This window comes from Coregonus clupeaformis, chromosome 8 (assembly GCF_020615455.1).
Source record: "Coregonus clupeaformis isolate EN_2021a chromosome 8, ASM2061545v1, whole genome shotgun sequence".
Lineage (NCBI taxonomy): Eukaryota > Metazoa > Chordata > Actinopteri > Salmoniformes > Salmonidae > Coregonus > Coregonus clupeaformis.
The window spans coordinates 1779732-1795217 of record NC_059199.1 but is presented as its reverse complement, the minus strand read 5'-3'; the positions used below and the strand labels follow the sequence as shown (position 1 = coordinate 1795217).

General features: G+C 42.4%; 1 protein-coding gene across 2 annotated transcripts; it reads right to left on the bottom strand.

Annotated features, from left to right (window-relative positions):
- Positions 1-496: 496 nt before the first annotated feature.
- On the bottom strand, positions 497-14579 carry LOC121571144 (phospholipid scramblase 2-like). 2 transcript variants are annotated; one of them, XM_041882460.2, is made up of 8 exons: positions 14518-14579; positions 7324-7404; positions 3218-3582; positions 2998-3040; positions 2657-2877; positions 1802-1963; positions 1431-1592; positions 497-1269 (listed from the first exon to the last, which is right to left on the bottom strand). In XM_041882460.2, the coding sequence occupies exons 2-8, from the start codon at positions 7334-7336 to the stop codon at positions 1210-1212; spliced, it is 1026 nt and encodes a 341-aa protein (XP_041738394.1). In that variant the 5' UTR covers positions 7337-7404; positions 14518-14579; the 3' UTR covers positions 497-1209. The 2 variants fall into 2 exon arrangements, with proteins under 2 accessions (XP_041738394.1, XP_041738393.1); XM_041882459.2 differs by lacking the exon at positions 14518-14579 and adding an exon at positions 13242-13370.
- Positions 14580-15486: the final 907 nt, after the last annotated feature.

Here is a 15486-nt window from a genome sequence, read left to right as displayed (position 1 = left end):
CCAAGAGGCAGAAGCAAAGAGGCAGGGAAAGAGTAGCCTTGTTGTCCCATACTGCATGTGCTGTAGCCAACTCTTCTGTGTGGCATGACAACAGTAACATAGTTACACATACTGTATGAGACAAGGCTAGAGAAAGAGCACTTCAGGATACGTAAACATATCTACAACTATCCGATTTCATTTTCCTATACATTTAGCACAGGCATTCCAAGTCAGAATTAGCCTTCTCCCATTACAGGTAGCATCCCAGTCTTTCTTAAACTACTCCAGTTTTCACTATATTACAAGTATACTTTAAATGGTTATGTGCATAACAAAATATGATAAGGTGGCTAATAAGACCACAGCTGGTATAGTATTGTACATGCAAATTCTATAATCTTTAGAAGTACTAGACTAGGGTTTCCCAAACTCGGTCCTGGGGGCCCCCCAAGTTTTTGCCCTAGCACTACACAGCTGTTTCAAATAACCAACTCCTCATCAAGCTTTGATTATTTGAATCAGCTGTGTAGTGCTAGGACAAAAACCAAAATGTGCACCCAGGCCCCCTGAGTTTGGGAAACCCTGTACTAGACTAATCATGAAATTACCTAGATCACTACAGTAATAATTTGATGGCTGGTTCAGTATTGACATATACATTTGGCTTATGAATGACATGTTGATGCTAAATATATCAATGCATATGGACAAAACAGAAATCGCAAAATGTAGAATCTAATATTTCTACTTAAACTGTATGGTATTCGAAAATGGTTGACTTGGTTGTCACCCAAAAATAAACTGGAATGGATCCTTTGTTAAGAATATGTAAATGTAGGTTGATATAAAACTGGTACTTTCTCATCCATACTGTACTGAAACCCACATGTACAGTATATAGATAAAGAAATAAATTAAAGAAAACAAAGAGAAAACATAGATATGAACCAAAAAGAACAGTTGCTGATTCTTACATTTGGACGGAGAAACAGAAACAGTCCAGAGAGGCCATTTTGGCGCAAAGGAAAGCTCATCAGATAAGGTCTCATGTTGTGTTTCACACAAAGAGCTCTGGGGCTGGCATAGAATGGCAGCTCCTCTAAGCTTTGGAATAAGGAAGGAGTTTCATCCGGAATCTGAAAAGAAAAGTGGGTTTCCGAACAGGAACTAAAAAACAGAGTGCATTGACTCAAGCGCTCTGTCTTTCTTTTCCTCCTTTTTCCTATGTTACGAGAAGACAGTGTTGCGCTGGTTCACGTCACCAACCTTCTCGAAGAACATGAAATCCTATGAAGCGAAATAGAGGAAAGAAAATGTCAACAGAATTTCCTCCAACAACTGCAAATCTTATCAGCTCAGTGATAGGCCTTACTCCTTCAAGTTCTGTGATTAGAAAAATCTACATTTGAATCTAATATATCTTTATTTAAACAGACGGATGGACTCACAATGAGGAAGCAGGCGCCCATGAGCACGGCCTTCATCTTGACGTCCATGTCCAGGGGGAACTGGATGCCAAAGTTGTCGGTGTCGGTGAAGACCTCCTTTAACAGGCCACTCCACTGCTTACTGATGCGGCCGATGGGCTTGCCTCCATCTTTCCCCGTCAGCTAAAGGATTGGATGGGTGTGTAGACAATAATAATATGCTTATTTTTCCACCTTGCCTGATAGGGCAACAATCTTTTCTGGTCTACAAGAAATGTCAAGGTGGATTTATATCTGGTAGAGAAAAATAGTCAACCTGATGGAAGCTGAACTCCCAAGTGCCTCCATTGGAGGACATGAAGCGGTTTCACCCTCGGTTTATGACCCCTTACCTCAAAGTTGACGTCCCCGCAGCAGTTGCAGGCAAAGCAGGGTCCCTCCAGCTTCATCACGGTCTCCTTGTTGGCCCCTTTGATGGAGAACTTGGGCACACAGGGGTTCCAGTCCTGGGACACATAGCCTATGGTGGTGCCAGGCGGGGCTTGGACCTCGAGCTGAGGGACACGCATCGAAAATTAGAAAAGTATTTGACCGTGCTTAAAAATCAGGCTTCGGTCCTTACATTGTGGCTTTAAATAGCATGTGCTTGGGTTACTGCAAAGCTCGCCTTGGCATGAAATATGGCACTCATTTGAGAAGTGCATTGGTGTCTGCTATTGGCTTAGCAACCATTGCAAAGACAAAAGTAATATGCTTCACATGGTAACAGTGGGGCTATGTCTCCATAGATGCTGAACTAATGTGTGAAAGTGCAGTCAGAAGGGACCTTGACATCTCATGGGAATGTACTGTAGTTAGCATGCCAGAAATGGGATTCAATAGAGCTTAAAAGGTGAAGTGATGGCACCAGATCAAGACAGTCGGAGAGGGTTCGGACTGACAAAGGACCATTCAGTGTCATTCATGAGTCTTTACAAAGCACAGAGACTGGGGAGACGTTAGGACAGTCCAAAATGTCTTCCAGTCCAATAGTTTGCATGCATTTATTACCACTTGTATGTACAATGCTAATGCTAACTTGAGGGTAAATAAACCCATTGCATTTTAGGTGACCTGTCCCTTTACTACTCGTCTAACATATTAAGACTCAACATGATGATTTTGTGTATTTTTTTCATGGTTGGGGTCCTGTTTTTTATATAGTCAAAGTAATCAAATATTTGTCAGTGTTCAGAACTCCATCGTACCTCCTGCAGGCAGCAGGGGCACCAGCAAGAGGCACAGCGGAAGGGTCGTATGAGGCGGATGACCTCACTGTCCATGTTGTCCTTGATCTTCATGTCGAAGCTGCGCAGGGCGCCGCAGCAGTTGCGCGTGCAGCAGTCGTTCTTCTCTTTGGCCATGTAGATCTTCTGACCCAGGCTGTTCTTGATCTCGTACTGGTTGTTGGTCTCAAAGCCGATGAACGCTGAGGAGAGGAAAACGGAGGGGGGGGCGGGGGTGACAGTTAAAATGACCACAGTTTTATTTATTTTTTATCACCTTTCTTCCTGATCTCTCTGTATTCAGATAAGACTAGCAAGCTCACCTTCCAGCAACTCCACTTTTTGGTGTATAAGGATCTGGTCAATCTGAAACACGGAAAACACGGAGAGAAGAAAGAGAGAGAGAGAGAGAGCGATAGATATGGAGAAAGAGAGAGAATGGAAGAAAACAAACCCTAGCATTTACACTGTGACAACAGATTATGTTGGTGAAATCAGTGTATTTGACAACCTCTTATGTCACTCTTCCCCAGCCTAACCTACCTGTGTTAGGTACTCCAGACCAGGTGGAACGCCGACTGGCACAACTCCTGCAGGGGCTGGGGAGATGGCTGCAGGAGGGCCCAAGTTAGGTGCACCGTATTTGGGCCCGGGCATGGGACCACCATAGCCTGGGCTAGGACCCATCTGAGGTGCACCGTATTCAGGCATGGGCATGGGACCTGGTCCCTGCCCTACTGGTCCAGGCTGGAACATCACAGGTTGGCCTGGCTGGGGTTGTTGGTGGTCATAGCCCATATGGAAGCCAACCGGTGGGGGAGCTTGGTTAGGGTCACCATACCCCCCCTGAGAAACAGGGTAAGGGGCCATGGAGTAACTTCCAGGACCCTGGTGAGGGGATGGGTAACCTATAGGAGGAAATACAAACAGTGGGTATCATAAATATATTCATATTAATAAAAAAGCGAAATATGAATGTGGAGTTATAGATGCAAGTACGTGGGGTGTGTGAACTGGTGGCTCATGAAGTATATTGGAGATTCTACATAAAGGAAATTACTGTTTTGCTAAACAAAAGTGGGCCATACTGTTAGACACCAATGGATTCCCAACACCACACCCCTCTTTCAATGGAAACTGCAAGGAACAAAGGTATTGTATCCATCAAACTCGGTCCGAGCTCAGTTTCCACATCATTATCCCAATAATCTTCACACACAGCTAACATCAACAGTCAGCCTTTTATACGCCAAGCTCTGGTTTCAAATTCTTATTTAGAATACTTTGAAATAATAACATTATCCAAATCCTGGGGGGATACCCAGGGGCATTGCATGGTGCAACAGGAAAATGAGGGATCTGTTGCCAAGAATCAGCAATCAGCCTGCTCTCCTCCTGCTCAGAATCTAATTCCAGTAAAAACATCTCGACCACTGCTTACTATTCTTATCAGGAAGTGGCTGGACGGCAACGCAGACAGACATTCAGTATGGCTACAGGAAAAGACCGCATTCAAATCTGTCTGACTGCATTGGTGGGAAGGGAAGCAAACTGTAATCATACATACAGTGGGGGAAAAAAGTATTTAGTCAGCCACCAATTGTGCAAGTTCTCCCACTTAAAAAGATGAGAGAGGCCTGTAATTTTCATCATAGGTACACGTCAACTATGACAGACAAAATGAGGGAAAAAAAATCCAGAAAATCACATTGTAGGATTTTTTATGAATTTATTTGCAAATTATGGTGGAAAATAAGTATTTGGTCAATAACAAAAGATTCTCAGTACTTTGTTATATACCCTTTGTTGGCAATGACACAGGTCAAACGTTTTCTGTAAGTCTTCACAAGGTTTTCACACACTGTTGCTGGTATTTTGGCCCATTCCTCCATGCAGATCTCCTCTAGAGCAGTGATGTTTTGGGGCTGTCGCTGGGCAACACAGACTTTCAACTCCCTCCAAAGATTTTCTATGGGGTTGAGATCTGGAGACTGGCTAGGCCACTCCAGGACCTTGAAATGCTTACGAAGCCACTCCTTCGTTGCCCGGGCGGTGTGTTTGGGATCATTGTCATGCTGAAAGACCCAGCCACGTTTCATCTTCAATGCCCTTGCTGATGGAAGGAGGTTTTCACTCAAAATCTCACGATACATGGCCCCATTCATTCTTTCCTTTACACGGATCAGTCGTCCTGGTCTCTTTGCAGAAAAACAGCCCCAAAGCATGATGTTTCCACCCCCATGCTTCACAGTAGGTATGGTGTTCTTTGGATGCAACTCAGCATTCTTTGTCCTCCAAACACGACGAGTTGAGTTTTTACCAAAAAGTTATATTTTGGTTTCATCTGACCATATGACATTCTCCCAATCCTCTTCTGGATCATCCAAATGCACTCTAGCAAACTTCAGATGGGCCTGGACATGTACTGGCTTAAGCAGGGGGACACGTCTGGCACTGCAGGATTTGAGTCCCTGGCGGCGTAGTGTGTTACTGATGGTAGGCTTTGTTACTTTGGTCCCAGCTCTCTGCAGGTCATTCACTAGGTCCCCCCGTGTGGTTCTGGGATTTTTGCTCACCGTTCTTGTGATCATTTTGACCCCACGGGGTGAGATCTTGCGTGGAGCCCCAGATCGAGGGAGATTATCAGTGGTCTTTTATGTCTTCCACTTCCTAATAATTGCTCCCACAGTTGATTTCTTCAAACCAAGCTGCTTACCTATTGCAGATTCAGTCTTCCCAGCCTGGTGCAGGTCTACAATTTTGTTTCTGGTGTCCTTTGACAGCTCTTTGGTCTTGGCCATAGTGGAGTTTGGAGTGTGACTGTTTGAGGTTGTGGACAGGTGTCTTTTATACTGATAACAAGTTCAAACAGGTGCCATTAATACAGGTAATGAGTGGAGGACAGATGAGCCTCTTAAAGAAGAAGTTACAGGTCTGTGAGAGCCAGAAATCTTGCTTGTTTGTAGGTGACCAAATACTTATTTTCCACCATAATTAGCAAATCAATTCATTAAAAATCCTACAATGTGATTTTCTGGATTTTTCTTACTCAATTTGTCTGTCACAGTTGACGTGTACCTATGATGAAAATTACAGGCCTCTCTCATCTTTTTAAGTGGGAGAACTTGCACAATTGGTGGCTGACTAAATACTTTTTTCCCCCACTGTATAACCCAGGCAAAGAGAGTGTTTTTAACATGGATACTCAAAAAAAAACAGTCCTGTCGGAGCAAGCTTTCAGCCACCATGTTGGTCAGATAAATCCTGTTTCTGGTTTGTAAAGTGTTAACAAAAACAGTTGCTTGTTAAGGTGTAAAATTAGTGTACTAAAGTAGTTTGTTTATTATATCTAGAAGACAGAGGTTTGACAGTTACTATCTGAAATACTTCCTGCCCATCAGTGGTTTCATACATCCACACCACTTCTGTTTTGACACCTCAGCGAACCAACATCCATGTGTCTATGGGTGGTGTGAACTGCTGCCCACACCCACAGTGTAAATATTTGTACTGCTTTTTATATTCCATTCTCTAAACACTCAGAATGACTTTTGTATTACCTCAGGCTTCATATAATAAACTGTCAATTAGAGCATTAGGAGATATTAAAATATTGAAATCTGACTGGTCATGTTGAAAACCGACAGATCATAGACAGAGACCGTAAACCCCATGATTACAGACAAGGTTATTTCCTATTTTATGACCAAACTCACGACACTTAAGTTAAACTCAGTTCCCAGGACAAAAATGTATGTCTGTTAGCTGGCCAGTACCCTGAGAGAGGTTATACAAGTTATTGAAGGACGGTCAGGATAGAGACAAACAAAGGTTCCTAACATGAGTCCCTAATGTATTTTGTTAGTCATTTGACTGGTAAATGGAAGAATGCAGCCAGTCAGACAGTAATGGAGTGTCTTGTTTCCTGATTGCAACCTGGTAAGTCAGAAAACGGTTTCATTGTAAAAGAATGTAGATGTATTTTGGGAGAGAAGGAGCACTGGTCTAGCTTTTTGAGGAGGATAAGTCTTTTTTTTTACCTGCACCTGAAAAATAGCAGATGTCAGCATAGCAACCCACTGAATTGTAGACCCATCACTACCTCCAGGGAAGGAAAACAGAACAAGTTAACTAGCTTTTTACTGAGAAACTGCCCCCAGATTACAGACACACCTAGAACAAGAATGGGAAGGTTCATAGCAGCTGATCAACAGATGTTTGCACTTTTTCCTTTTGTAAACTACTGAATGTAAAAATACAAATGGGAATATTGTTTTGCATGCAAAGAACATTTGTCATTACATATTTAAGATGTATCAACATTTGAATTTATTAAAGACATTTGTTGGGGGGTATTATTTGAAAGCGTGACCCATTTCAAACATCCTTTTCTATTAGAACGCTTTTGTGGAGGCTAAGGTTTCAGTTGCGGGCCTCGAGGAATGTGGAGTATGTGATGTTATCCATTCAGTCAGGAGCCTCATCAACTAAACAACGTCACACTCACAAGTTAGTGGTAGCAAACAGATTCACATTCACAACATGAACACAGGCAAAAAGTTATCCTGCAAAGATGCAATTTATGAGGACATCGCAACAACCCAGTATAATATCTAAATCAACAGAGATGTAGAGAAGAAGGCATTTACCTGGAGCTGACATGATGACTTAGTTAGTGGATGCAAAGGGGATAGCAGGCAGATTTCCTCTGTTGTCCACTACCGGGATCGCTATGGAGACAAAGAGAAAATGAAGGGTCGGTGGGCGTGGGCTATGGAAAGAGAGAGAGTGGTTGTTGTGGTTCTCTGTAGCTCAATTGGTAGAGCATGGCACTTGTAACGCCAGGGTAGTGGGTTCGATCCCCGGGACCTCCCATACGTAAAAATGTATGCACACATGACTGTAAGTCGCTTTGGATAAAAGCGTCTGCTAAATGGCATATTTTTTATTGTATTTTTTTGTGAAGGGTAAGAAAAGGGGGAGGGAGGATGACACTAAACATGTCCACCAGTCTAGACAATCCATTCACAACAAGGGAACTTTCTTCTCTCATATTCGCCAACATAAAATCCTAAACATGCATTAGTGAAATTTGCCACTCAATGTTCTTAAAGTATGTGGATAGGCAACATGGTTGATGATACACAGTACAGTACACACGACACACACTGAGCAAATAAGTCTGTTTATTTTGCTTTGAGGCTTCAAGATGTATGGAGGATATGAGAGGAGGCTGGTGGGAGGAGCTATAGGAGGACAGGCTCATTGTAATGGCTGGAATTTTTTTTTTTTTTTTTTTACATTTTAGTCATTTTTAGCAGACGCTCTTATCCAGAGCGACTTACATCAGCAATTAGGGTTAAGTGCCTTGCTTAAGGGCACATCGACAGATTTTTCACCTAGTCGGCTCGGGGATTAGAACCAGCGACCTTTCGGTTACTGGCACAACGCTCTTACCCACTAAGCTACCTGCCGCCCTGGAATGGAATGGTATCAAAACATATGGAAACCACGTTTGACTATGTTCCAATTATTCAATTCCAGCCATTGCAATGAGCCCGTCCTCCTATAGCGCCTCCCACCAGCCTCCACAGGAGGATATGGGTGTGATGAGTCAGAGGTCAACCATTTTCCACTGTGCATATTATTCCAGTTGGCTAATCCAGGATCCAAAGTAACATTTTATTAACATGGTTAAGATACAGTGCATTCGGAAAGTATTCAGACACTTTCCTCAGTACTTTGTTGAAGCACCTTTGGCAGCGATTACAGCCTCGAGTCTTCTTGGGTATGACGCTACAAGCTTGGCACACCTGTATTTAGGGAGTTTCTCCCATTCTTCTCTGCAGATCCTCTCAAGCTCAGTCAGGTTGGATGGGGAGCATCGCTGCACAGCTATTTTCAGGTCTCTCCAGAGATGTTAGATCAGGTTCAAGTCTGGGCTCTGGATGGGCCACTCAAGGACATTCAGAGACTTGTCCCGAAGCCACTCCTGCGTTGTCTTGGCTGTGTGCTTAGGGTCGTTGTCCTGTTGGAAGGTGAACCTTCGCCCCAGTCTGAGGTCCTGAGCACTCTGGAGCAGGTTTATCATCAAGGATCTCTCTGTACTTTGCTCCGTTCATCATTCCCTCGATCCTGACTAGTCTCCATATCCCTGCTGCTGAAAAACTTCCCCACAGCATGATGCTGCCATCGCCATGCATCACCATAGGGATGGTGCCAGGTTTCCTCCAGATGTGATGCTTGGCATTCAGGCCAAAGAGTTCAGTCCTGGTTTCATCAGACCAGAGAATATTGTTTCTCATGGTCCTTTAGGTGCTTTTTGGCAAAATCCAAGCGGGCTGTCATGTGCCTTTTACTGAGGAGTGGCTTCTATCTGGCCACTCTACCATAAAAGCCTGATTGGTGGAGTGCTGCAGAGATGGTTGTCCTTCTGGAAGGTTCTCCCATCTCCCCAGAGAAACTCTGGAGCTCTGGCAGAGTGACCATCGGGCCAGCTCTAGGAAGAGTCTTGGTGGTTCCAAACTTCTTCCATTTAAGAATGATGGAGGCCACTGTGTTCTTGGGGACCTTCAATGGTGCAGAAATGTGTTGGTACCCTTCCCCAGATCTGTGCCTCGACACAATCCTGTCTCGGAGCTCTACGGACAATTCCTTCGACGTCATGGCTTGGTTTTTGCTCTGACATGCACTGTCAACTGTGGGACCTTATATAGACAGGTGTGTGCCTTTCCAAATCATGTCCAATCAATTGAATTAACCACCGGTGGACTCCAATCAAGTTGTAGAAACATCTGAAGGATGATCAATGGAAACAGGATGCACCGGAGCTAAATTTCGAGTCTCATAGCAAAGGTCTGAATACTTATGTAAATAAGGTATTTCTGTTTGATATATTTGCAAACATTTCTAAAAACCTGTTTTCACTTTGTCATTATGGGGTATTGTGTGTAGATTGATGAAGGAAAAAAATGTATTTAATCAATTTTAGAATAAGGCTGTAACGTAACAAAATGTGGAAAAAGCGAAGGGGTCTGAATACTTTCCGAATGCACTGTATTACATTAGTTTTATTTGATGACTATTATTTTATTCCAAGTTATCATCTCATCTCTATAGAGCTGCTGTCTGACAAAAATCACTATTTTAGTAGTTCTTCAAAGTAACTAAGGCATACTTGTTTGACTGCTGAATACCATCTACCAATAACTTAGTTCACGTATTTTCAGGTAGAGATACTGTACCTCAAAGCGACTGCTCTCTATACTCGATCGCACATTCTTCTGTCTCTTCTCTATTTCTCCTCTGCCCCCACACTAACCTAACATTGCAGGCGGGACAAGTAGACGCGCAATTGATTATGGTCAATGAAGCTTAAATGTGATGGCAAAATGTAGATTTCTACCTAAATAGACATACCCAAAAGTAAATTCATGTGTAATTACATGATTCTGACATGCAAAAACCTGGTATATTTGGAAAGAAGACATCTGGGAGATGATGAGGAAATGATCAGAAGATAGATAGGAGTTACATAGTTCAGAATACACAAGATCAAGCACACACAAAATAACCATTATTTTATTTTGAAAGGCATCTTTCATTGACAAGCTATAAGTGAATTATTGATGACTAGAGCTGTAAAGACATCAGATGGCTTCCACAACATGTGAACAATATCAGAAAAAAAATGGGATTGATAGACCTAACAACTAGAAATTGGCAGATGTTTTAGTAAGTGGTGTCAGGTGTGGTCACGGGACGTTTCCAAGTGTCCCTAAATTTGATAATTCCAGTGCAATTACATATTTGCAATCCCTAAATGCTATTTGTTCAGTATAAAAACACAATTTCTACCATATCAACCTCACTCAAACATTGTGGTGGTGTTAAGGGGTATCCAGGGTACGTTCAATTGTCCTTTCAACCTCTCCAAAATGTCTGAATGTGGTAATTGCACTGTTTTTGCACACTGGATGTGCCTAAAAGTTATTGTTCACTATAAAAACTAAATTTCTACAACACCAACCTCTCTCAAACATGGTGGTGGTGTCGGGGGACATACAGGGGATATGGATGCCTACAGTGTGTAAGCAGGCAACATCATATTTTTGATGCGCAAAGATATAGTCACTCGGTGGACATTCGATGTTGCCATTAAGTCATACATCATCAGATAACATTGGCAATAGCCTAGATTTGTTCCTACCCACTTAAGGATTAATTTGATACCCCTCATGTAGTTATAGCTCAAACACAGACCAAATAGAAACTTACCTTGTAAGATGTTTGCTGTTTGGTGAAAATGTTGTGTAAAATAAACATTTTGACTCTCGGGGCAGGTGATCAATAACTGTAAGTCACAACCAGACACATAAGATATCCTCATGATCGGTGGAGTCCCGGCTTTCGGTGTGTATCAACATATTCTGTGTTTATTTTGTTTATTCTTCACAACGCTAACTGGAATGTAGGTAGCAGCCATCTTGAAATGAGGTCATCGGCTTAGCCTGCCCTTATAAATTTGTATGCCCATATATGGTAGTAAAGTCATACCAAAGATTTGAAGGCACAGATCAATAGCCATGGGAATCAGCTTTCCCCAGATACCCTGCTGTTGCAGATAGGGGCTACCGTTCTCATACCATACTAAATTTAATTTTTAAAAATCAAATAGGGTCCCCAAATATAGGGACTTTACATTTAAGAGGTTTTAATTACCACGTTTGCTGTGCTAAACTATGTAGATAAGAATATTGGCCTGTTGGAAACTCCCTACTACATTGCACAGTTCCGGCTTGATCCGCCACGCTGATCCTCAACACGGGGGCCCCTCAGGGGTGCGTGCTCAGTCCCCTCCTGTACTCCCTGTTCACTCATGACTGCATGGCCAGGCACGACTCCAACAGCATCATTAAGTTTGCTGATGACAACAGTGGTAGGCCTGATCACCGACAACGACGAGACAGCCTATAGGGAGGAGGTCAGAGACCTGGCTGTGTGGTGCCAGGACAACAACCTCTCCCTCAACGTGATTAAGACAAAGGAGATGATTGTGGACTACAGGAAAAGGAGGACCGAGCATGCCCCCATGCTCATCGACGGGGCTGTAGTGGAGCAGGTTGAGAGTTTCAAGTTCCTTGGTGTCCACATCACCAACAAACTAACATGGTCCAAGCACACCAAGACAGTCGTGAAGAGGGCACGACAAAACCTATTCCCCCTCAGGAGACTGAAAAGGTTTGGCATGGGTCCTCAGATCCTCAAAAGGTTCTAAAGCTGCACCATCGAGTGCATCCTGACTGGTTGCGTCACTGCCTGGTATGGCAACTGCTCGGCATCAGACCGCAAGGCACTACAGAGGGTAGTACGTACTGCCCAGTACATCACTGGGGCCGAACTCCCTGCCATCCAGGAACTCTATACCAGGCGGTGTCAGAGGAAGGCCCTAAAAATTGTCAAAGACTCCAGCCACCCTAGTCAGACTGTTCTCTCTGCTACCGCACGGCAAGCGGTACCGGAGCGCCAAGTCTAGTTCCAAAAGGCTTCTAAACAGCTTCTACCCCCAAGCCATAAGACTCCTGAACATCTAATCAAATGGCTACCCAGATTATTTGCATTGCCCCCCTCTTTTACGCTGCTGCTACTCTCTGTTTATTATTTATGCATAGTCACTTTAATAACTCTACCTATATGTACATATTACCTCAATTACCTCGACTAACCGGTGTTCCACATTGACTCTGTGCCGGTACCCCCTGTATATTGCCTCGCTATTGTTATTTTACTGCTGCTCTTTAATTATTAAAACTCCATTGTAGGTTAAGGACTTGTAAGTAAGCATTTCACTGTAAGGTCTACAACTGTTGTATTCAGCACATGTGACAAATACAATTTGATTTGAGGTGCGTTCAGTTCACTAGAACGTTTGCTACGTTGCGGAACGGTTTGTACTGAACCACGTTTTCCCAAAACGTTCTTGAACAGACTTTGAGGTACATTTGCTCCCGTTTGGTGGGTGCGGCAAGGTGTGGCTTGAAGCCGTGAGTGACGTGTTTAAAATAGGTGTGGCCATGCTGACAGCGTTCCCCAACCCCTCCCTGTTGTTCAACTGGTTGTTCAGTACAGCACCGTTTCCGTCCAATTGAACGTTCCACAATGTAAAAACGTACTGAACGCAGCCCTGATTTATCGCTACAGAAACTGCGCTATGTGCGTATTGAGTTACAAAAAAAAAGTATGAAATGGAATTCTAATAATTGAACCGACGTTGGTCAATTAGTTGTTTTAAAAACCGAAAAATAACCGACATTTTGGTTAATCGCTCAGCACTACCTTTATGTAACCGTGCTATTGCTGCTGCAACTGTTGGTCGTTAGTATTGTTAATATGAACACTGTACAATGGGCTCGATTTTCCATTGTTCAATAACTCGAGAAACACTGAAGAAAAGGTCGTGGCCTAATGTTTTCAATCATGTTGAATATCAAATAACTTTTCTAACCTTTGCGGTCCGTTTTCTTTAAATTCGTGAAAGTAAGGGAGGGAGATGGCAGGAATCTCTTACCTGTTTGGTGGTTCTTGACCCGAAAAACCGAGGACAATTAGAATAGTAAGAAGAATCCTACTTGCTTGCCAGACTTATTTGCTATCGGCTACATTCGTATTTTTTTCCATACCCCGCCCCTTTAGGGGCTGTCCAAGACCCATAATTTACCTAATTTTGGATAGGACGCAACGTTTTGGAACTTTCAGATAGAAATATGCTATGTAGAACAAACATGCATCTCTGAACTGTAGAATAAGGAATCATGTCGGCTCTATTTGTGGTATTTCTATCTGCAACGTTCGAGGAAAATTTTCGTACTAAACTTTTGTATTATTATTATTGAAATTCCATACATTTTGAATGATACAAATTCAAAAATCGATACATCCTTCTTAAAAACGGTAACATAAAACATAATAAACCGATAAACACAAAAACAGAAACACATACAGGGTTTTGACGTTCAAAGAAATTTGAAAAGAGTATCAATTGATTTCAATACCTTCTTATTCTTACAGAGCATACTATTCAATGTGGCAAAGTAATTTTTGAAGTCTAACTTAACATGTCCCAGGGTTGCGGAATTGTAAGGGAAAAGGGGAGGAAAACATAGGCTAATGCTGCGTTCATAACCAAGTGGGAAGGTGTTAGGCTATTTACCACAAACGACTGGGAAAAATCCACTTCAATGCCCCTCAACTGGTAATTATAATAGTGGGAAACTCATCTATCATCCCTGAGCTCCTTCTTCCACATGCTGCCCTTTGATGCACCTACTAATGAAATGACCTCGATAGCAGCAAGTTAAATGCAACAACAAAATATTATTTATAAAAAGCAATCTATTTATATGGTTTTTGAAAACTATAATTTGTTTACAAACATGATATCTGTACTTTTAGTTTATGGTTGACGCAGCTTGTGCGCCATTAGCCAATCAGCATTTCTCAACAAGTTCAAAGCACTGAATGCATCCCAACTGGTTTTACGACTTCACAACTGGTAATTACCACCGTCCCACTTGGTTATGAATGCAGCATAATACTTAACGCGATAGAAACTACCCTGTAAACGGCCCGACAACTTTCACCAGACAAGAACATTTGTAAGGCGCACATCTAGATTAACAAGCACTGTAAAGTGAAACATTGTAGCGACGCTCTTCGACTGCTGCTACAGTGTAGCCCTGTGCCACAGCTAGCTACAATGTGGCGTAATGAGGCGGCATCTGCTGAAGAGAAGATACAGTATTTTATCGTGCCTTATCATAATAATAATAATAATAATAGCTTACTTTTTACACTGAACACAATTTGATTCCTTCATTACGTCGACGTGTAGGGGTTACATTTCGACAGGTTTTCATGTTTTTCATTAGCTGACTACGTCATTTTAATTTTCTCAACTTTGACAAAGAGGCAATATCCACAAGAGGGCGACGTCGACTCAATTATGGGACATTAAATCTTCCACAGATCAGTTGAGTAGAAGTAGCCTATAGGCCAGGGTTCCCCAATTGGCGGCCAATGGTTTTATTTGGCCCCACAAGTTTTCTGTAGAATTTTCACTGTTGGACATAAAAAACTGTAAAAACGTCAGGAAATCAACTCCAAGTGATTTTAATTTGGGAAATCTGGGCAGCAGGTAGCCTAGTGGTTAAGAGTGCTGGGCTAGTAACCGCTGGGCTAGCAACTGAAAGGTTGCTGATTCAAATCCCCCAGCTGACTAGGTGAAAAATCTGTCTGTGCCCTTGAGCAAGGCACTTAACCCTAATTGCTCCTATAAGTCGCTCTGGATAAGAGTCTCTGCTGAATGACTAAAATGTATATGTGAAATGTATTTTCACGCATAATAGAGAGACACGTGATCATATACAAATGTAAGCAAGGTTTGAAAGTATTATGTTTTAGTCAAATATTATATCTGTTTGGGCTTCTTGCGGTCAGTTTGCAGTCTACAAATTGTAATTATGTTCCGGCCCCCCGACCATCAGCTCAAGAAGAAATCGGCCCACGGCTGAATCTAGTTGATGATCCCTGCTATAGGATATTATTATTGTGGATAGAACATGTTATCAAATCAAATCAAATCAATTTTTATTTGTCACATGCGCCGAATACAACAGGTTTACCGTGAAATGCTTACTTACAAGCCCTTAACCAACAATGCAGTTTTAAGAAAATAGAGTTAGGAAAATGTTTACTAAATAAACTAAAGTAATTAAAGTAACTCAATAAAATAACAATAATGAGGCTATATACAG